General features: G+C 42.9%; 1 protein-coding gene across 1 annotated transcript in view; it reads right to left on the reverse strand.

Annotated features, from left to right (window-relative positions):
• TEAD4 (TEA domain transcription factor 4) overlaps positions 1-22,615 on the reverse strand; it is a 250,246-nt gene that overhangs the window by 14,247 nt on the left and 213,384 nt on the right. Inside the window, 2 exon segments of the mRNA XM_033951410.1 lie at positions 4,996-5,148; positions 10,519-10,659. Coding sequence (XP_033807301.1) covers positions 4,996-5,148; positions 10,519-10,659 — 294 coding nt within the window.

Raw genomic sequence — 22,615 nt, forward strand, 5'->3', positions numbered from 1 at the left:
CCAATCCCAGTGATAGTCCCCCTTCTGAAACCACCCCCTTGGTGGCAGACCCCTCTTGAGTCATTGATGGGTTGTGGGTACAAAAGCATCTCTATGTGCTCCTATGCACAGTTGGCTCCAGTTCAAAATGGCTTTTGAGATTCTAGCAACAGTTTTGCGAGACTACAAATGGAGGTCCTGGCAGCCAGTTTGAGACTGGAACCGGAAAAGGCAGGAGCAACTGAGGGTCGTTCTTGCCCCATACCTGTTCCAGTTTCAACATGGCTGTCAGGTCATGGAACCAGTCATTTGCAGGAGGAAGTGGGGATGCTCCTGGGCCCAGTACTCACTAATGACAAGGCAGGCCCGGGGGAGGGTATTTAGGAAGGGGGCTATTGTCAGGGGATTCTGGATATCTAGGATAAGGCTGCCACCAGCAGATGGATCCAGAAGGGGACTCGTTTTGGACAGGTGGCCTGTTGGGGTAGGGCAGAGGCCAGTTTTGTTTTTGGCTTCGTTTTTTGCCAAAACCAAGCAGTCAGTTTTGGTCACAGACTTGGTTTTGGCAGAAACCAAAGAACCTGTTTTTAGTCGGGTTCTACAGTGACGGTGAAGGAGACAAAAACTATCTGAATTCAAAAAAGCTTGGGACAAAATAGGATCTTCAAAAATCAAAAGACACCTCAAGTGTCAATTTGAACTATGGAGATGGGCCTCAGAGACCTAGAAATCAGGCAGTTGACTGCTGTTGGTTTATGCAGGTCAATATCTCAATCATGGGCCCAAACTCCAGTGAGCAATGTAAGTCAAGGAACAAAGTCTACCTGTGGGAAGCAATTAGAATGTAAAGTTATGGCTACCATGCCCTTAACTTCTGTTTATTGCTACATCTCTGTGTGATATATAAATTGTAATAAGAAAATCCTACGTTATCATTAGTCATTCACCAGTGACTGGACACCTCAACTACTGCACTGCACTGTTAAAGGGCTATGCCGGGCAATCAGATCGCAGGAGGATAGCGAGGAACTCCAGAGCGACTTGTATCAGTTAGAGAAATGGGCGGAGCAATGGCAGATGAAGTTCAACGTGGAGAAATGCAAAGTAATGCATTTAGGTAGTAAGAATAAGGAACACGAGTATAGAATGTCAGGCGCAACTCTGGGTAAGAGCGAACAAGAAAAGGACCTGGGTGTACTGATAGATAGGACCCTGAAGCCGTCGGCACAATGCGCGGCAGCGGCAAAGAAAGCAAACAGAATGTTAGGCATGATAAAGAAAGGAATCACGAGTAGATCGAAGAAAGTCATAATGCCGCTTTATAGAGCAATGGTCAGACCACACTTGGAATACTGTGTCCAACATTGGTCTCCCAACCTAAAGAAGGATATAAAACTGCTGGAGAGGGTGCAGAGGCGAGCAACGAAGCTAATAAGAGGTATGGAGAACTTGGAATATGAGGAACGACTCAAGAAACTAGGACTGTTCTCCCTTGAGAAGAGGAGGCTGCGAGGGGACATGATCGAGACGTTCAAAATGCTGAAAGGCATCGATAAAATAGAGCAGGAAAATAAATTATTTACATTGTCCAACGCGACACGGACAAGAGGACATGGTTTGAAGCTAAGGGGGTGACAAGTCCAGGACAAATGCCAGGAAGTTCTGCTTTACGCAGCGAGTGGTAGACGCCTGGAATGCTCTCCCAAAGGAGGTTATTAAGGAATCCACTGTGCTGGGATTCAAAGGCAAATTAGATGCACATCTCCTTACGAGAGGCATAGAGGGATATGGGTGACTAAAACTACATCAGGTGTATACCTGACTGGGCCTCCGCGTGTGCGGATCGCCGGACTCGATGGACCATGGGTCTGATCCGGAGATGGCAGTTCTTATGTTCTTATTCAAGAGAGTCTATGTATCTGACTTCAATTGGTCCAAAACATGGCAGTCAAATTAATCTTTGGTGTGAAAAAAAAATTGATCACATGGCTCTGTAATTAAACTGAAGTGCAGGAGTAGACTAGTGGTTAGTACAGTGACCTGAGAACGTGGGGAACTAGGTTTGATTCCCACTGCAGCTCCTTGTGACTCTGGGCAAGCCATTTAACCCTCCTCTTCCCCAGGTACAAAATAAGAACCTGTATATATTACATAAACCACTTTGATTGTAACAAAAGAAAGACGTCATATCAAGTCCCATCCACATCTGTCCGTTGGCTGCTACTAAGTTTATATTTGTTTTAGGGCTCCTTTTACGAAGGTGCGCTAGTGGTTTCAGCACACGCACCGGATAGCGTGTGCTAGCCGAAAATCTACCGTCTGCTCAAGAGGAGGCGGTAGCGGCTAGCGAGCACGGCATTTTAATGCGTGCTATTCCGCGCATTAAGGCCCTAATTTACCAACTTTCGGAGATAGGAATAGACTCCTCTGTCCTAAAGTGGTTCTCGAACTTCCTTCGCTCTCGTTCCTACATGGCCAACACTAACGGCTCTAAATCCGCTCCGTGGACACCACCTTGCGGTGTCCCTCAGGGTTCTCCCCTATCCCCTATTCTCTTCAACATGTATATGACCTCCCTAAAGCTCCTCAAACTATCCCCCCCCTTGAAACAATATACACATACGCCGACGATATCCTTATCCTCCTCGAAACAGACCAGAACCTCACAAACCTCCAAGAGAACATCACTTCATGCATAATGAGACTTCACGCCTGGTCCCTCTCTGTACAGATGAAATTAAATGAATCAAAAGCAAAATTACTCTGGCTCGGCCCAAAATTAGTATACCTGCCCACCCTCTTCACACTACCCTCAGGCCCTGCTCCGCACCTTGAGTTCTCAAGCAAGGTCCTCGGCATCATCATCGATTCTTCCCTCTCCCTCAACGATCACCTGAATTCCTTGGCAAAATCATGTTTTTTCAGCCTCCACATGCTGAGGAAAGTAAGATCCTACTTTCACCAAAAACATTTCACCGTCCTTGTACAATCCATCATCCTATCCAAACTCGATTACTGTAATGCCATTTATTTATGCCTAACAAAAAAAAGTCTTCGCAGACTCCAGCTTATCCAAAATACTGCTGCCAAGCTGATTTTTGCAAAACGCAAATTTGATCACGTCTCCCCACTACTTACCAATCTTCACTGGCTCCCAGTACTTTCCAGAATTCATTTCAAATGCTCCTGCCTGGCTTTCAAGATCATTCACGGCATCCTTCCGCCCCTAATCCCTCTATCCTTCATCGCCAGATCCGCCCACAGACATAAACTATCCTTCCCCTCTCTACACAGCATCCTCCACGCAGGCAAACTGGGAAAATCCCTCCTCTCCAAAATCACGGGCCTTTGGAACGATCTCACTATCCCGCTGCGGAACCTGGACTCCCTCCAACTATTCCGAAAACAACTGAAAACCTGGCTTTTCTCTAACATATAACATTTCTTCTCCTGTTTACATCCCCTCTATCCATACGCTCTGCAAATCTTTCTCCTCTCTCTTCTTATATTTTTAATGCTTTGTAAACCGTGTCGAGCTCCACTTCCGTGGAGATGATGCGGTATATAAACTTAAGGCTTAATGCGCCTTCATAAAAGGAGCCCTTAGTCTATAAAATACATTATGGATTCCCATTATTTTTATCTGATTCCATATATTCTTTCCCTGTACACTTCATTCTGATCAACAAAATCAATTAGCTGCTCCATCTTTTCCACAGGTCTTTATATTTCTACAGTATAAAGACCTGTCCAATCACAGAATTCCCAAACATATATTTTTGGAATTCTTTGTTCAATGTAAAGTGGGTGCCTCAATGTTGAAAAATTTTAGGGTGGGGGGAGGAATTGAATTTGTATACTGCTTTTTTGTAGTTATACATTCAAAGTGGTTTTATATATATACAGGTACTTATTTTGTACCTGGGGCAAATAAGGATTAAGTGACTTGCCCAGAGTCACAGGCCACTAGACCACTCCTTACCACCCTACCATCAGATACTCACCTCATGATCAGAAAAGTCTCAGAAAAAATTTAGGAACTTAACACACATTTATTTATGCCGGCATTTTGAACTAAATTCCATATATGGCAACCAAAAGTCAGCGCCAATAAAAAACGCCATTCTATAAGCTGCGCTGAAAGTTAGGTATAGTTTATAGAACAGTGGTTATGCCCACTATTCCATCCATGACCTGCCTACTTCTGTGCCTTCTTTTTTGACTCATGCCTAACTTGTAATTGATTTTAGTTAGCCACAATAATTGTTTGACAACAAATCAATTATTGGTGCTAATTAGCTTGTTATTCAGTTAAATTGCACGCACAATTTTTAACACTCTTTATAGAATTTGGGGGTTGGTGCAAAGCTTTAGGCTGTTCGCAGCTCTGGTATATTTAATGTTTAATAAACTGATATACCGCTCTACTTAATTCAGTTTCAAGTGGTTTACAATATAGAGAAACAACAAATACATAAACATACCAGAACTCCAATTTAAAATAGAAAAGTCCTATACGCAATCATTCAAGACCAATCATCCCTCTTATCATATCTTATCCAAAGTATTATATAAAACCTGAACTGCCAATCCTACTGTTCTCCAAACATACTAATCTGTAAAAACCTGCAAAAGAGTTTTTAACGCAATTTTAAATTTCTTAAAATTCATCTCTGCTTGCATAGATTCTGGTAAATTGTTCCACAAACTAGGCCAGCCAAAGGCCTTCTTCATCCTAATGGAGGGGGCCAATAGCTGGTTATCTTGCGTGGACTTCAAAGGTCAGCTAGGCTGGCGATTATAATAGACGCAATGGGCTAATTTCAGAACCTTAAATTTAATTCTCTGAAAAACTAGCAGCCAATGATACAGCTTAAATAAAGCCATACGATTTTTCCAGCTTTTCTTTTTACTACATTGTAGATCTTTCTGTTTTTATTATTTGCTATCGTATTGTACATCACCTTGATGGTTTTTCTTAGGCAATCTATAAAACACACAAATCTTGAATTTTACCTGTAAAACTGTGAAGTTTTCCAACACACTGTTCATCATGTACTTCTCTGGCAGATGCTTCAGTTTGTGAATGAAGTTGATCATATACTCACAAAGGGGCGAGCGGTGGATACGAAACAAGTAACGTCCGCTCTCATATCGAGCGTACTCTGTCTGAAAGAGAAAAAAGGTAAGAAATGGGTATGTAGAGGATACATTGCACAAGTGATTTACCCAGGTAGAAGGGTTGTCTGGAAATTTCCTGCCCTTAAACATCTGTGCAGTGTGCATGTTTAACCTGGTTAAAGAAAAATATTCCTGGGGAGTGTTTTGAGTTTCAAGTTTATTAAAAATTTGTTGTACACGCAATGTCAAATACTTCAATGCGTATGACAGTTTAAAATTAGGAGACAAACAATAAAACAATTTGATATACGTGATACACGTGATAAACGTGTGGAGGGGCATAATAAAAAAAAAACATCTAAGTCCCCTTTTGGCCTAAGGCCTTAAACGTTGAAAGTAGAAGCAGGGAAAATGTCCATTATCAAAAAAAACGTCCAAAAGGAGGTTTTTTTTGATAATGGCCTGCCTCTACGTTCAGCTGCTTAAATGCCCAGACCACCACTAAGTCTAAACTTATACCATATAATCAACCAAAAAAAAGCCTAAGCCCCAAACATCCAAAACAAGGGCTTTTAGGCGAAGGAGGAACCAGTCCTTCGCCTAAAAGCTGGATTCTGTAACCGGTGTCTGTCAAAAACAACACCCGTTACAGAATCCACCCACTCCCACCCCCCGATGACATCGGAGCAAGAGGGAGTCCAAACCCTCTTGCCTGGCGGCACCCCCGACCTCCCAGACACTATCGGGACAGGAGGGAGCCCAAGCCCTCCTGCCGCGCGGCACTCCTGACCTCCCCGACACTATCGGGGCAAGAAAATAGAGATACATTTAGGGAAAAAACATCTGGAGGATAATAAAAATAATCTTGAAAGCATGGCTAAGCCTAGAGGAAAAGTTAAAGGAGATTGCGACCTATACGTAAAGTCTGATTGAAATTAGGTATTAGAGCATAAGCATTAATGATAGATGAATTATGCTATCTATGTCTCAAATGCATCCTTATACAAGTAACTTTTAAAAGAGCTTATAAGTTTTTCTAGTGAGGATTCACCACATAAGTAAATTGGTAAGTTGTTCCAGATCTGGGGTGCTATAACCAAAAAAAATAGTATATCTCCTGGTACCTATTAATTTTAAAGAGGGGATAGTCCGCAGATGCTGTTCTGTTGATCTAAGTGTCCTAACTGGAGAATATCATAGAAGACGATCCAGAAATATTGGTGCGTTAGTTTGTTTGATTTTAAAGGTTATCAGTGCGATTTTATAAATTATTCTATACGAGATTGGTAACCAGTGTGTTTTTTGTAACAGAGGTATGACATGATCATATATTTTTTGAATTGGTAATAATTTTTATTGCTGTATTTTTGTAATTTGTAGTCTTCGTATTTCTTTCTGGGTTATACCATGATATAACGTATTGCAATAATCAAGCCTAGAAATGACCAAAGAATGAATGAAAATGTTAAGAGCTTCTGGTTTTAAGACTTTTGATAAGGATCTGATAAGACGTAACTTATAGAAACAGTTTTTAACCACAGAACTAATCTGGTCATGAAAGGAAAGTTCTTGATCTAGTAACACTCCCAGGATTGAGGATTAGGAACTTGTGCATATTCATGACATTTTGAAATGTGCACGTTTATTTCCCAGGCAAACTTAGCCTGCACAAAAAGGCAAGCACACATTCACAGGCTACTATTGTGAGCAGTTTTTGGAAGAGAAAATAGGTGGAAGAAATTTGAGCAAGAAAATTCTGTGTAGGGTAGGGCATAAGGCTATGATATAGCAGAGATCTGGGAGGCATTTTTGAATTCATAAACAATTACCCTGATATTCAATTGCCAGCACACAACACTCTGACTGCCCACCATCAGCATTCAACCCAAAATATTCAATGCCGGGCCGTTTCCGGCAACTGGCATTGAATATCTGGGTTTTTCAATGCTGGCTAGCACATGGCCAGTTAAGCTGATATTCAGACTTAACCAGCCATGGCTTAACAGGCAAAAATAAGCCTGCTTTTTATGTGGCCTTATTTGCCCACTAAGCCTGTCCACTTAACCCAGCCCTCAGAATGCCCACAAAATTACTAGCTTTTTTTCAGTGCTAACCTGGCATTTTCAGTAGCGATAACTGGTTAACCACCAAGATACTTCAGCCACTGAAACACTCCCACACATATTCTGCTGAACTGAGTATGCACTGGAGTGTGGGTGTTGATGGATGAAGCCAACTGCCAACTTCGCTGTTCAGGCAGCATGGGACGGCAGCCACTCCATGTGTGCCACAATTTTGGAGGCTTAGGATCCTGAGACACTCTCCCCCCCCTCCCCCCACCAGAATATATAACTGGGGAGTAGGGTAAAACAGAGGTGCAACATAAGGTATAATATTAGGAATTCATTTGGATGGCAGGGATGGAGAGAGGGAAGGGATATTATAAAGTTGATTTCAAAATGTTAAGGAATTTAATGGAAATGGGTTGCTATCAAAGAAGTCAATTGGAACAGGTGTTGTGTCATATAAGACCCTAATAAAGAAACAGAAAAATACAAATTTATACAAAGTTCACAGGTGCAAAGTGCCCATGGTCTTTGCATCTTGACAGGTTATTTTGAAAAAATTTCCCTCAAGCTTTATACCCAAGATACAACCAAGCATTATGGTTGGTTATGTTAAAATGCTCCTTTCCTCCCTTACAAAATGCCCCTCCTTGTAACTTTAAATTGTTGGCATATATTATTGAGGCTATAAGCAGATCTTAGCATTCCTTCAAGATTTTTTAAAGGAAAAGGTCTGGTTTTCAGGTGATCCACAGTGAATATGTATGAGATAGATTTGCCTGTACTGCCTCCATTCATTTTGGGGACCATGATCTAGGACTCACCCAAGGGCTTTCATTCTAACATTATCAGAGCACGGATGCTATAGCAGCACATGTCCACAAGAGGGAACCCTTTACCTAGCTTCTCTCCACTGCACCTTCTAATTTCTCAAGCAGCAGCAGCTTACCTTAAATCTGATCATCCTATTGTGCACATAGGTTCCTTAACTGTGTCAGTGGTGAAAGGGCTTTCTTAAAATCCTCAAGAACAGTTTTGATGCATTGTATTGTATTTTATGGAAATTTTAATAACAATTATTGAACAACAACAACAAAAAAAAGATCATCATTGTAATTTTTATCACAGGCAGCACAAAGAAAGGGAACAGTTCACCAACTGGTTCACCAGCTCCCTTTAGCTCTATGGTTCTCAACCTGGTCCTTAGAACACATACTGCCAGTCAGGATCCCTACAAGGAATAAAAATGAGATAGATTTGCATACAATGGAGGCAGGGAATGCAAATTTATCTCATGCATATTTATGGTGGGTATCTTGAAAACCAGACTGGTTTGGGGTGTGTCCCAAGCACTGGGTTGAGAACTCCTGCTTTAACAATAATAATAATAATAACTTTATTTGTATACCGCAATACCACAAGCAGTTCAGAGCGGTTTACAGAGGAAGAGACTGTACATATACAGTGATGTTACAGTAAATATTGTCAGGTACATTAATAACCTATTTCAATTACATTGGAAGCCGAGAGTGGTTAGGTATAATCGGAAATATGTCAGAGATACAACAAGTATTTCAGTGATATAATAAGGCAGGAAGGAGTTAGAGATAGGCAATAATTGAGGTACTCATCCATATGGAATGCAAATCCAAAAGTAAAGAAATGCTGAAATACTACATGAAAACAGACTCCTGAAAGCAGTGGTTCACAAACCTCTCCTGGGGGACCACCAGCCAGTGGGGTGTTCAAGATATCCGTAATGAATATGCATAAGAGAGATTTGCATGCCTGTCATCTTCATTCTGTGCAAAATCTATTATGCATATTCATTAGAGATATTTTGCAAACCGGACTGGATGGTGGTCCCCCAGGACAAGTTTGAGAAACACTGCTCTAAAGCATTCAGTCATCTGAGTTAATCTGAACCGTCACCATTATAATGTAGCTGATTTTTTTTAAAAAATGCATGGAAGTCCACATTACCAGTAACACTGGCTATCATGTTTTATGTTTAGTTATTCCAAAAATGATTTAACTAATATGTTTTGGGGCTTTGTTTATTATTATGGAATTATTTGTTTATTGTATTTTGTACTAACTGTCATTGTAAACCCCTTTGACATTAAGGTATAAATGTGGTATATAAAATCAATAAATTCTTTAGTGAATTTGCCTCTTAGGGCTTTTAAACAGGATGGTTTTGTGAGAAGTCCAAAAAGGAACCTATTTTACATCTATTTTTTAAGGGAATATAGGTGTTTATATGCCTTTATAAAACAGATTTCCAATGGTGCTATAGATCACAGCAGAAGCTAGCTGCATTAACCCCTGATGAAATCAGTTGTTTCATTAGAACTATCTGTGGGGTCTAAACTATTAATCACTACTACTTCTTCACCATGTCTAAAGTGCTGCCAGATGTACACAACGCTGTACATTAAAACATTCAAGAGACAGTCCCTGTTCAATAGAGCTTACAATCTAATCAAACAGACAAACAGGATAAGTAAGGGTTAGGGAGTCTCTCAGACATGGGTACTGTACAAGTGAGTGAGGGTTAAGAGTCAAAACAGCCTCGAAAAGGTGGGCTTTTAGTCTGGATTTGAATCCAGCCAAGGACGGATCCTGATATACTGACCCAGGCAGTCTGTTCCAGGCATATGGTGCAAGGGAGAAGGAACGTAGTCTGGAGTTGGCAGTAGAGGAGAAAGGCACAGATAAGAGAGACTTGCCCGATGAATGGAGTTCCCGGGGAGGAGTATAGGGAGAGATAAGAGAGGAGAGATATTGAGGAGCTGCAGAGTGAATGCACTTATAAGTCAATAGGAGGAGTTTGAACTGTATGCAGAAATGGATCGGGAGCCAGTGAAGTGATGTGGGCATGGCGACTCTGGTGGAATATAAGCTGTGTGGCAGAATTTTGAATGGACTGAAGTGGAGAGAGAGAGGGTTAAGAAATAAGTTCCAGTAGTCTAGGCCAGAGGTGATAAGGGTGTGGATAAGAGTTTTGGTAGGGTGCATAGAGAAGAAGGGTTAGATTTGGGAGATATTATAGAGAAAGAAAGAACAGGTTTTGGTGGTCTGTTGGATTTTCACAACTTTGGAATGATCTTCCATCTTTCCTATGAAGTTCTGGTTTGCTTCAAGTTTTTCGTAAATCTTTAAAAAACGTTTTATTTGCTAAACATTTTAAAAATTGATGATCTTGAAATTTGCTTTTATTTTATTGTTCTTATCAGTTTAAGTTAATTATTGCAAACCGAGTCAAGCTTTCGTAGAATGATGACTTGGTATATAAAGCCAACATTAGATTAGATTAGATTAGATTAGATGATGAAGGTCTTCACTATACCTCTACTTTCTCCACCACTTGTTTTCCGAAGGAGCAGACTTTTGTTGAGCAGGTAATAATCATGTTCTCAGGACTTTCATACTGACTGGAAACCCCATAGAAAGACCCGGACTCATCCTGGACATCTGTGTTCAGATCAGCCTAAAACATAAACGCCAGATTTCTCATTTCGGTTTATAAGGTTACACAGCTCAACTTTAATAAGTCAAAAAAGAAAAGCCAGATGAGAGAAGCAAAATTTGTTGCCAACAAGTAAAATTAAATCCTAAACTCAACAACTATGGATTGTATATTTAAAACCATTTATTTGCATAGTGGCAGCTACAATCAAGTTTTCAAATTTCAAGTTTTTATTGATATTTGATGAATCGCTTATTCAATTTGCTAAGCGATGTACAACTTCATAAAAAACATAGTTGTAAAAACCAACAAAATAACCTCAGACTTACAAATATAACAAACATGAGTCAGGGAGGAAAGGAGGGAAAAGTTACAATTCTTTCTTAGAGAGAATAAACAAAAAGTATTTGGTTGTATGATTAAAATTTAACTGTTGAAAGCGTCTTTAAAAAGATAGGTTTTTAATGATTTTTTAAAAGAAGTAAGATTCTTTTCTTCTCTAATATATTGAGGTAATAAGTTCCACAATTGAGGAGCCATTACCGAAAACATATCGTGTCTTCTAGTGCCTACAATTTTCAGGGATGGGATAGTTAAGAGATTTTGAAAAGTTGATCGGAGAGATCGAGAAGTATTATGAGGGATGAGCATTCTAGATATAAATTGGGGTTTGTTAAAAATTAGCGTTTTATATACTAAAAATAGTACCTTAAAGGTGATGCGGTGGCTAATTGGGAGCCAATGGGAGTCAATCATTAAGGGCGTAATGTGGTCGTATTTCTTGGCATTATGGATAAGTTTAACAGCTGTATTTTGAATAATTTGGAATCTTCTTTTTTCATTTTGTGAGATATTAAGTAAAATAGAATTGCAATAATCCATTTTGGCTATAACCAGGGAGTGAATTAATATATTGATGGATTTGGGCTCAAGAAATTTAGAAACTGAGCGTATCAAGCGTAATTTGTAAAAGCATGATTTGACTATACGACTGATGTGGTCGTGAAGGAAAAATTATGTTCTTACCTGTTAATTTTCTTTCCCTTAGACGCAGCAGATGAATCCAGAGACCAATGGGATAGCCCACATCTACCAGCAGGCGGAGATAGAGAAACTGATTAACAGGTGGTCCTATTGGCTGGCACTCTTCCTGTTTATCCAGTATAGCTCCTTGCCCAAGCATCCGTAACCATCAATAGGCATAGCATGTAAAAAACTTCTTTCCCATAACAAAGCTCAAAATGCAATAATACAGAAAACAATCTGCCATAATAACAAACTGCGAAAGTTGCAAAAGAAAAAACCAAGAGACAATATCCAGAAAGGGTGGGGCTCTGGATTCATCTGCTGTGTCTAAGGGAAAGAAAAGTAACAGGTAAGAACATAATTTTTCCTTCCCTAGCAACAGCAGCAGATGAATCCAGAGACCAATGGGATGTAGCAAAGCAATCCTCAATCTGGGTGGGAAGCAAACGCTGCCTCCGCAACAACCGAAGCACAAAACGCCCCTACCACATGCGCCCCCACATCCAAGCAGAAATGCGGAGAGAAAGCACTCTCGGAAGACCAATTAGCCGCGAGACAAATCTCCTCCAAGGAAAAAACCTCTGGGCCGAGCCCAAGAAGTAGCCATCGCTCCGGCGGAATGGTCATGAAGTTCTTTCGCCAACCGCTTTCCTGCCAGCAAGCAAGCATAAAGAATGTCCTCCTGGACCCATCGAGCGATGGAGGCTTCGGACGCCGCCATACGTTTGAGGCATCCCTTGAAGAATACAAAAAGGAGATAGAAACAACTAAAAGTCATTAGAAACCGAGCTCGCGGAGAACGCTACGTATGTACCAAAAAATGCAGTGAATAAAAGCACTGCTCCCAATTTCTCCTTCCAGGAAGAAGGAAGGAAAAGCGAGCATGACATAAAAGAAAGGATGATACCCCCCTAGAAAGAAATAGTGGTACCATCCGAACTGATACCCCATATTTTGGAAATCAGAAAGAGGAATCCCCGCTGAACAAGGCCTGCAACATAGAAAACTGCAGAGCTGAAGCCATGGCCACAAGAAACCCCATGTTCAACGGCACAGCCCTTTAGAGTCCCAAAAGACAAGGATGAAATGAAGCCTTCGGTAAACTGAGAAGTACGTGAAGATTGTACTCCAAACCAGGCTTTCTAAGAGGCACATGAATATACCGCACTCTGTTTAGAAACTGAACTACATGAAACTGAGAAGTAAGCGAAGAGCAATATACCTAGTCCTTGTAACAAGCCAAGAATGGCACTAGAAGCTGAAGGGAATTGAACGCTAAGCCCTCGGCAATACACTTGTGCCAAAAAGGAACTCTGGAGTGGTTCAAATGTGAAGAAGCACCCAAAGAAAGGAAAAACCTCCAAAAGGAAGCAGAAGCCACAGGAGAAGACGTCCGTAGCACCTGGATAAGAGAAGAAACAACCTGCTTCGCATATCCCTTACACGTCAGTCATGATTTTTCAAAAAAACTAGGTCATAATACTAAAGTAGTACAAATATCCATGTTGATCGGACCCTAGGCGAGCAAAGCCGGAGATACCAGGAAACTTCTTAGTCCGGCTGTCAAAAGACTCATCAAATCCGCATAGTAAGGATGGCGCCGCCAATCCAGAGATTCTACAAATACTGTGCCAGGAAAGCGAGCTCGAGATGGCAAATCCAAGCCATCATCAGCCAGTGGAAAACACTGAAAAAGAGAAGGCAGAGGCGAGAAAGGAGCCACACAGCTACCCCCTCTAGCTCCCACTCCCTGGGCCCGCCGAAGAAGCTAGGAAGCTTAGAATTGAGAGACGAGGCCATGAGGTCTAGGTCAAGGAGATCTCACGTCCATAAAAAGAGCTAGAACGCCTGAGCCACAAATCTCAATATCCTGGATGCAGAAGATTACACTATTACTAACATGCACACTTTCCAGAGCGTACACAGCGCTGTACACTGTAACATACAAGAAATGGGCCATGCTCAGATTCCGTGGAGAGAAAGTCTATCCAAACTCTTATCCTGATCCATAAAAGGATCTGCCAACAGAAGACGAAGATGAGAGTCCACCCATTGAAGCAGACCAACTTCACCTGCCAACTGAGTACAACACCTACTGCCCAAGCTGTAGAGAAATACCCCCATCCTAATACTGACCAAAAGGACCCTCAGCGGCGATCCAGAAGAATGATCTGAAGCTCCTGAAAGGTAGCCTGACCCTGCTCAAGAGTAGAAGAATGAACAAGTACTGAAGACCAGACTCCTGGAGCTGAGGATGGAAGCCACCGAGCCCCCCAACCCGACAGCCCGGGATGGTCGGTGGTCATGAGCTAGTCCAGCAAAGACCGAGGCATGCCTTGAAAAGAGAAATCGTGCTGAGCCACCAAATCATACAGAGCGATGCAGGAGGAGCATACCAAAAAATTGGAGCCCTGAGATACCGGGAACCACCGGAACAAAAGCGACTGCTGTAGCGTAAGAAGGGAAAAGCAAGCCAAAGTTCCCAGTGGAGGCAGCAATATGGATCCCAGAAACTGTACAGAATCCCATACTCTTGGTCATGGTAAGCGAAGAAGAATACCAATCTGAGACCGAGACCCCACGCCCAAGTCTCCGGAAAGAAACACATGTCTCTCCTATATGAATAAAAACATCACCCCGAGATACTTATAAATAGTACAGGAGAAAAGAGCGCTGTGCAAATTCGAAGATGCATGTGTGAAGAACTGAGGAAAAGATACCACCCTTTTCGTGTCAGTCAAATGGCCCGACTGGAAGTCGTCTGAATCAAGCAGGCAGTCAAGAAGAAATTAGATGAATCGCCTGGTAGCGCCAAAATGGTACCACCACCCACATCACCAAAAACGTTCGTGAAGCCTTGGGTAGGCGAAATGGCATGTGCCAAAACCGAAAGCGCTGCTCCAAGAGAGGCAGGCAAACCAAGTGCCGATTCAGAGTCCATAGAGAAAATGTAAATATACTCCCAGGTTGTCTGCAGAAATGTGCAACTCCGAGAAACTAATTCAGCAGAATGGGATCCAGCCTGCCCAATGCCCCTGTCTCGGGCACCATGCAGTAAGTGGAACAACGTCCCTTAGTTCCCGAAGAACTACAAGAACTGTCCTGAGGACCAGTAACACTGAAAAGGGAAACACAAAACATAGAGACTCCAAGAACGAACTGGAAACCTGAGGAGGAGCAAAGATGCAAGCATCCTGAAAAATCTTCACAGCCCCCTGACCTGACATTATAGCGTCTTCTCCCTCATGAGAAAGCCTGAAGAGTCATTGGAAGAAGTCAAGATCCCCTCAGAATGAAGTGCAGAAGGTCAGGGAATGGCAGGATGAGATTATAGGATCTGCAAGAAGATTCTCCTAGGAAAAATCAAGTTTCACAATGTAAAGAGGAATATACTGGAACCATGAAAACAGTACTAACCCCATGCAACATGAGCAAAATACGTATGTCCTTAAAAGTGAATACATACTAGACTCAATCAAGATGCTGCATCTACCACCCTGTGGAAAACAACAGCATCCTTACAGGTATCAGACAAAGCTCACATCGCTAATGAGAACTTCAGGGATGAGGCTAACAGCCAAATAGCGCGTGATCCTCTGCGGGTTTGATAGAATAGGTAACTGGCTCCTGGTTAAACGGAGCTGTACATCCCTTCCTGTCTGGTCGGGGGGCCCGTCTAGCATGTGCCTTGAGAAAATGGCGACAGGAGAAACCAGTTAATTCTCTAACTGGTACCATTGCATGATTGACACACTTTCAGCAGTCGCTTTTAAGGCAGCCACCAACAGCACTGGTCAAAGTCCAGGCCAAAGCCTTTATACTAGCCAACTGTGGACTATCCTGGATTCAGGATTTTTGAAGTCCTGACTGTATGAGATAGTGGGCGACCTTTACAGCAAACATAAAAAAACCCCAACAAAAAAACACAAGTGGGGGCCAGATGAGATACTGACATATTCTGCACAATTAGAAGGTGAGAATCTACATGAAACAGCAATAATCACCCTTCATGCTGACCTCTAATGTAAACAGCAGTATAAACATGCGTGGAGGACCAGCATAAAGATATTAAAGTCCAGATTCTAATAACGGCACTGTAAGGCAGCATTAGGTAGCTTAGGAGATCTGACCAATCGGAATCTTAGGCCACTCCAGTGCATCCCAGAATGAACTGGGAGAGAGGCCTAAGATTCCGGTTGGCCCAGGTGCCTAAGGCCTCTCTCCTACAGGAGGGGTCTTAAGCGCCTGGGCCAATCAGGGCCTTAGGCCCATCCCCGGTGCATTCCATGATGCACCAGGAAGGGGAAGGCCTGCCATTCAGTGGAATCGAGCCTGCCAGCAGGAGGAAATAAACATCCCTATGGCCGGTCAACTAATAAAGGTACTTGTATGGTCTGGGTAGGCTTGGGGGGGGGGTCAGGGTGTGTCTCAGGAGAGGGTGGGGAGGTGGGGGGTTCTGGCAGGAGGTACTTTGCATCCCTCCTACTGGGTGATGTCTTGGGGGGAGGCAGGAGGAATTTGGCATTCCTCCTGCCGTGGACATTTGGGAGTGGGGAGGGTCAGCTTTGGGGGTTCCGGCAGGAGGGACTGGGCATCCCTCCTGCTGGAGATTATTTTGAGGTTTGCAGCAGGAGGGATTGGGCATCCCTCCTGCCGGGGATTATTTCGGCTTTGCGGCAGGAGGAATTGGGCATCCCTCCTGCTGGCCGACTTTGTGGTTGGATGGGTTCCCTGCTGTGGCCACTAAACTGACTGCGGCAGGGAGATTCCCTTGCCGTGATCAGTTCAATGGCCACATCTATTTGAAACGTAGACCAGCATTTTGCTGGCCTACATTTTAGGTACTTATCACAGCCCTAGGGAGATGATTAGGACCATCTAAGCTTGCTTAAGGCCACTTCTGGGCGAAACCACACCCACGCCTAGCCTTGGGCAAGCTTAGGCGGTTCTACGTGCCTCCCTAGGCTCACGAAGACGCCTACAATGTAGGCAGCCTGCCTCGGTGTGTTTTTTTAAAATGTGTGTCCTGATTGGCTGGTTAGGCCGCCTACCACTGCCTAAATCAGAACGTTTATAGAATTTGTCCCTTAGCTTTTATATACCTTTCAGGAATTTTACCAAAATGAGATTATGGTATCTAGAGAGTTACTCTGTGGGAGGCCATTAGAATTTGGCCTTCAGAGGTCTGGCATGTTGCCTGACAATCAAAATCTGTCAAGAGATTTTATCTCAGCCACCTTGATACTTAAAAGAGAATATCACAGAGTGATGCTGAAGGTGTCAGCGCTGCACAAATGCTGAGAACTTTTAGTCAGAATTTCAGCGAGGACCAGAGGAGAATTTATCGCTGCTCTACCAACGGCAACGCTTAACAGAATTACCATGAGATGCAGCCGTGTGAAAATGTATATCATTTCAATACAATTGAATTCCCCTGATGCTTAACTCAGTGCTGCAGGCACGGAGAGGCCTAGGAAGGAGTGAAAATGCAATAAAGCATGTCATTTATTTAGCTGAGTCCAATTTTATGTCAGAATTAAAAATGTTGATTACATCACCCAGCCTTTTTAGCACCTCTCTGTAGTCAAGACAGCAACAATGGCTATAGCAGCAAAATTAAAAAAAAAAAAAAAAGAAAATGATAATTCTATTGGCAGCTGAAATAAAATCATTATTTCTTTTGCTACTGATTTTTTATTTTATTACTAATGTATTTGTATCTAAAGATTTTAAAAGCACCTCCCACTCCACAACTGCACCATTATAAGAAAGTCTGGGGTGCCGCTGTACTGCTCCTCACTAGAACCCCATGTAGATACACAAACATTAATCTAAAACTGGGGCTCTCAACCCAGTCTTTGGGACACACCTATCCAGTCTGGTTTGCAAAATAACCCCAACATATATGATTGAGCTAGATTTACATGCACTGCCTTCATTATAAATATATTTATTGGGGATATCCTGAAAACCAGACTGGTTAGATGACTCTCTTCCTTAGTAGAAGGAACCGGCAACTGATTTCAGAAGTTTTAATTAGAATTTGTAGTCTATCTCCAAGAGATGAATCAGACCACCCTTTTCTTAGGGGTGTTTACAAATTAGGTTATGGTCTAGAGCAGGGGTGCCCACACTTTGACTCGCGAGCTACTTTTAAAATGACCAAGTCAAAATGATCTACCAACAATAAAATTTAAAAAAACACAACGCACACTGTACGCATAGAATTGTTAATTATCATTCCTATTCCGGGGTTTTTCCAAAGAGGTCAAAGCAGATGACTCTATGCACTGTCACCTCAGTAACAACCATACAAAAATAGACAAATACCCACCCCCTCCCTTTTTACTAAACCACAATAGCAGTTTTTAGCGCAGGGAACTGCGCTGAATGTCCAGCGCTGCTCTCGACGCTTATAGGCTCCCTGCGCTAAAAACCACTAATGCGGTTTAGTAAAAGGGGACCATATTGTAAAATATAGACAGCAGATATAAATTCAGACACATTTTGATCACTAAATTTAAAATAAAATCATTTTTCCTACCTTGTCTGGTGATTTCATGAGTCTCTGGTTGCACTTTCTTCTTCTGACTGTGCATCCAATCTTTCTTTCAGCCTGTATGCTTCCTCTCCTCCAAATCTCATTCCCTCCCCCAACTTTTTCTTCCTCTCTCCCTGCCCTTTCTTTCTTTCTCTCTTCATGCCCCTTTTCTTTTTTTCCTGTTTCTCTTCTTTCCTTCTGTCTCCCTGCCAGCGCCCCTTTCTTTCTTTCTCCCTGCCCTTCCCCAAGCCACTGCCACTGCCGCTGCCATCGGGGAACAGGACCCAAACGCCACCAATGGATAACAGGCCCCAAAGCCGATGCCGACCCATGCTCTCTCTGCTTCGGGCCGATCAATCTTCCTCTCCCCGACATCAATTCTGCCGTCGGAGAGGAAGTTCCGCCCAACCAGGCAGCGATTGGCTGGCCCGAACTTCCTCTCCGACGGCAGAATTGACGTCGGGGAGAGGAAGATTGATCGGCTCGATAGATCACCAAGGCAAATGGAGTCCTGGATGATCGACTCACTTTGCCTTGGCGAGCTACCGGTCGATCGCGATCAACCTATTGGGCACCCCTGGTCTAAAGAGCTAATGAAATTTAAGGGTTACTTGAAAAGCGCAATTAAGCAATATAATAATAGACAGGGGGAGGAGATATGAGAAGACATGTGATGAAAGCATATGCCACCTTATCCCAAAGACACTAACCAACTAACCCCTAATCTAAAACAAAATAACTGGAATCACAGAAAGAGAGAGTGTAGTTATCATATGAGGGATGTTCAATAATTTAGCTACCTCAGTAGGAAAGAAAAGAATTTTCAAAAACTTTTGGTTTTATTTTTCAATATAGTCCCCCCAATAGCTCCATATACTTCATCCACTTTTCCTGCAATGACTTTAATCCCTTTGAAAATAATTCTTCTGTTTGACCTTCAAACCAGGATGTCACAGCTTCCTTGATATCTTCGTTACTTGAAAACCACTGTCCACGAAGAGATTTCTTCAAAACTCGGAACAGGAAATAATCTGAGGGAGCCAGGGTGGAAGACTCAGCTGCCGAAACCCTTTCTTGGATGGCAGCCTGTGATTGCTGTGATATGTGAACCAACGCATTGTTAAGAAGAAGCAGCATGTCTGCTGTTAGTTTTCCTCGTCTTTTCTGCTTGATTGACTCCTGCAAAGTGATCATTGTGTTGGCAAAACTCTCCACGGTTATGGTTGCCTTGTGTGGCAAGAACTCCAGAAGCATAAGCCTTTCATCAACCCAGAAGACAGTTGTCATTATTTTGCCTGCAGATTTTTCTGTCTTGAACTTTTTGGGGGTGGGAAATGATTTGTGCTTCCACTGCATTGACTCCATTTTGGACTCAGGATCTCTGTGATGGACCCAAATCTCATTTCCAGTCACCACACAATGAAAAAAATTCACTTGGTCTTCACGGAGCATCTCCAAGTTCTCCTGATAGCACTGGAGCCTCGTGGCCTTCTGACATGGTGTCAGCATTCTTGGAATCCATCTTGTACTAACCTTGCCCATGCCCAATTTTTCATGAATTATTTTCTAAATTGTACCTGCCGAGATGCCCATTTCTTCAGCTATTCAGGAAACTTTAATTTGTTTGTCTGACAAAATTAAATCCTCAACTTTCTTGCACATTTCTGTAGAAGTTGCTTCTATAGGCTGTCTAGTATGAGGGTCATGGATCTCTACCCCATTTAAACTGCTTGCTCCAAAATTTTATTTTGTAGGATGATGGGGCAGACTCACCATAAACTTCAGTCATGCATTCATGGATCTCCTTTGGCTTTTTCCCTTCATTTGTGAGAAATTTTATCACTGAACAGTGCTCCAAATCTAGCAGATTCTTTCTTGATTCATAAGAACATAAGAAGTTGCCTACACTGGGTCAGACCAGTGGTCCATCGCGCCCAGCAGTCCGCTCCAGCGGCGGCCCATCAGGTCTATGACCTGTGAAGTGGTTCCTGACCATTTCTATAACCTACCTCTGCTTCTATCTGTACCCCTCAATCCCCTTATCCTTTAGGAACCTATCTAAACCTTCCTTGAACCCCTGTACTGTGCTCTGGCCTATCACAACCTCTGGAAGTGCATTCCATGTGTCCACCACCCTCTGGGTAAAAAAGAACTTCCTAGCATTTGTTCTAAACCTGTCCCCTTTCAATTTCTCCGAGTGACCCATAGTGCTTGTGGTTCCCCACAGTCTGAAGAATCTGTCCCTGTCTACTTTCTCTATGCCCTTCAGGATTTTGAAGGTTTCTATCATGTCTCCTCTAAGTCTCCTCTTCTTTAGGGAGAACAGCCCCAGCATTTTCAACCTGTCAGCGTATGAAAAGATTTCCATACCTTTTATCAGTTTAGTCGCTCTTCTCTGGACTCCCTCAAGTACTACCATGTCCTTCTTGAGGTATGGCGACCAGTACTGGACACAGTACTCTAGGTGCGGGCGCACCATTGCACGATACAGCGGCATGATGACTTCCTTCGTCCTGGTTGTGATACCTTTTTAATGATACCCAACATTCTGTTCGCTTTCTTTGAGGCTGTCGCACACTGTGCCGATGCTTTCAATGTTGTGTCCACCATCACCCCCAGGTCTCTTTCAAGGTTGCTCACCCCTAGCAATGATCCCCCCATTTTGTAGCTGAACATTGGGTTCTTTTTCCCTACATGCATGACCTTGCATTTCTCTATGTTAAAACTCATTTGCCACTTTTTTGCCCACTCTTCCAGTCTCATTAGGTCCCTTTGTAGGTCTTCACAGTCTTCCGTGGTTCTAACCCTGCCGCAGAGTTTGGTGTCATCAGCAAATTTAATAACCTCACATTTCGTCCCCGTCTCCAGGTCGTTAATAAATATATTGAACAGGAGCGGTCCCAGCACCGATCCCTGTGGAACTCCGCTCGTGACCCATTGCCAGTCTGAGTAATGGCCCTTTACTCCAACCCTCTGTTTCCTGTCTGCCAGCCAGTGTTTGATCCATCGGTGGACATCCCCTTGCACCCCGTGGTTCCACAGCTTCTTGAATAGTCGTTCATGAGGTACCTTGTCAAAGGCTTTTTTGAAAGTCAAGGTAAATGATGTCTATGGATTCCCCTTTATCCATCTGGCTGTTTATTCCCTCAAAGAAGTACGACCTTCCCTTGCAGAAGCCGTGCTGGCTCGCCTTCAGTTGACCATTGTTTTCTATGTGTTCGCAGATTGTGTCCTTAACCAGTGCTTCTATCATCTTTCCCGGGACCGAGGTCAAGCTCACCGGCCTGTAGTTTCCCGGGTCACCCCTTGATCCCTTCTTAAAGATGGGCATGACGTTTGCTATTTTCCAGTCCTCTGGGATCTCCCCAGTTTTTAAAGATAGGTTACATATTTGGCGAAGTATTTCCGCTATTTCGTTTCTCAGTTCTTTTAGTACCCTTGGGTGGATGCCGTCTGGACCAGGTGATTTGTCACTCTTCAGTCTGTCTACCTGTCGGAAGACATGCTCTCGGCTTACCTCTAGTTGGACCAGCTTTTCATCATGGTCTCCGTTTATGATCTCCTCGGGTTCTGGGCTATTGGATGTGTCCTCTCTCGTGAAGACTGATGAGAAGAACTTGTTTAACCTGTCAGCTATCTCTTTTTCCTCCTTTACCACTCCCTTCCTGTCTCCATCGTCCAATGGTCCCACTTCCTCCTTGGCTGGTTGTTTCCCCTTCACATACCTGAAGAATGGTTTAAAGTTTTTTGCTTCCCCCGCCAGTCTCTCCTCATATTCTCTTTTTGCTTTTCTAATCATTCGGTGACAGTCTTTTTGTTGCCTTTTGAGCTCCTTCTGGTTGTCCTTTGTTGGGCCCTTTTTCCATTTTCTGAAAGATGTTTTCTTGTCCCTTATCGCCTTTTTCTCTGCATTTGTTATCCACGCCGGGTTTTTTGTTCGATTCTTTTTGCACCCTTTCCTAAACCTGGGGACGTACAGGTTTTGTGCTTCGTGCACCGTCTGAGGACTCTCCTGACATCATGTCCCTTGGAATGTTAGCCTCGCATTGAGCCACAACTATGCACGAGTAACCTTGAGACATGTCACAGACTTGTTTCAACGCACTTGCTACCCTCTTTCAAACTCAGGTAGATAAATTACTGAACGCCCCTCATAGATGTGCACCTCTATCCATGGTGATTAAAAAGCATCTCTAGCTTGAAGCTGCATCTTAGGTTTGATTTCTCAAAAGGCACATAGTTCAATCTTTAAAGGCTTTTAAATTGTTTTGAAGTGTTGAAATTAAAGCATGTGTAGCTCTGGCATCAGATAAATGATGCAATTGAAATCTGACCTAACACGTTGATGAAATCAGATTATGGCCAGCTCTGTTCACAACACATGCTGGCTAAGACAGGATGACATATGGG

This window comes from Geotrypetes seraphini, chromosome 7 (genome assembly GCF_902459505.1).
Source record: "Geotrypetes seraphini chromosome 7, aGeoSer1.1, whole genome shotgun sequence".
Lineage (NCBI taxonomy): Eukaryota > Metazoa > Chordata > Amphibia > Gymnophiona > Dermophiidae > Geotrypetes > Geotrypetes seraphini.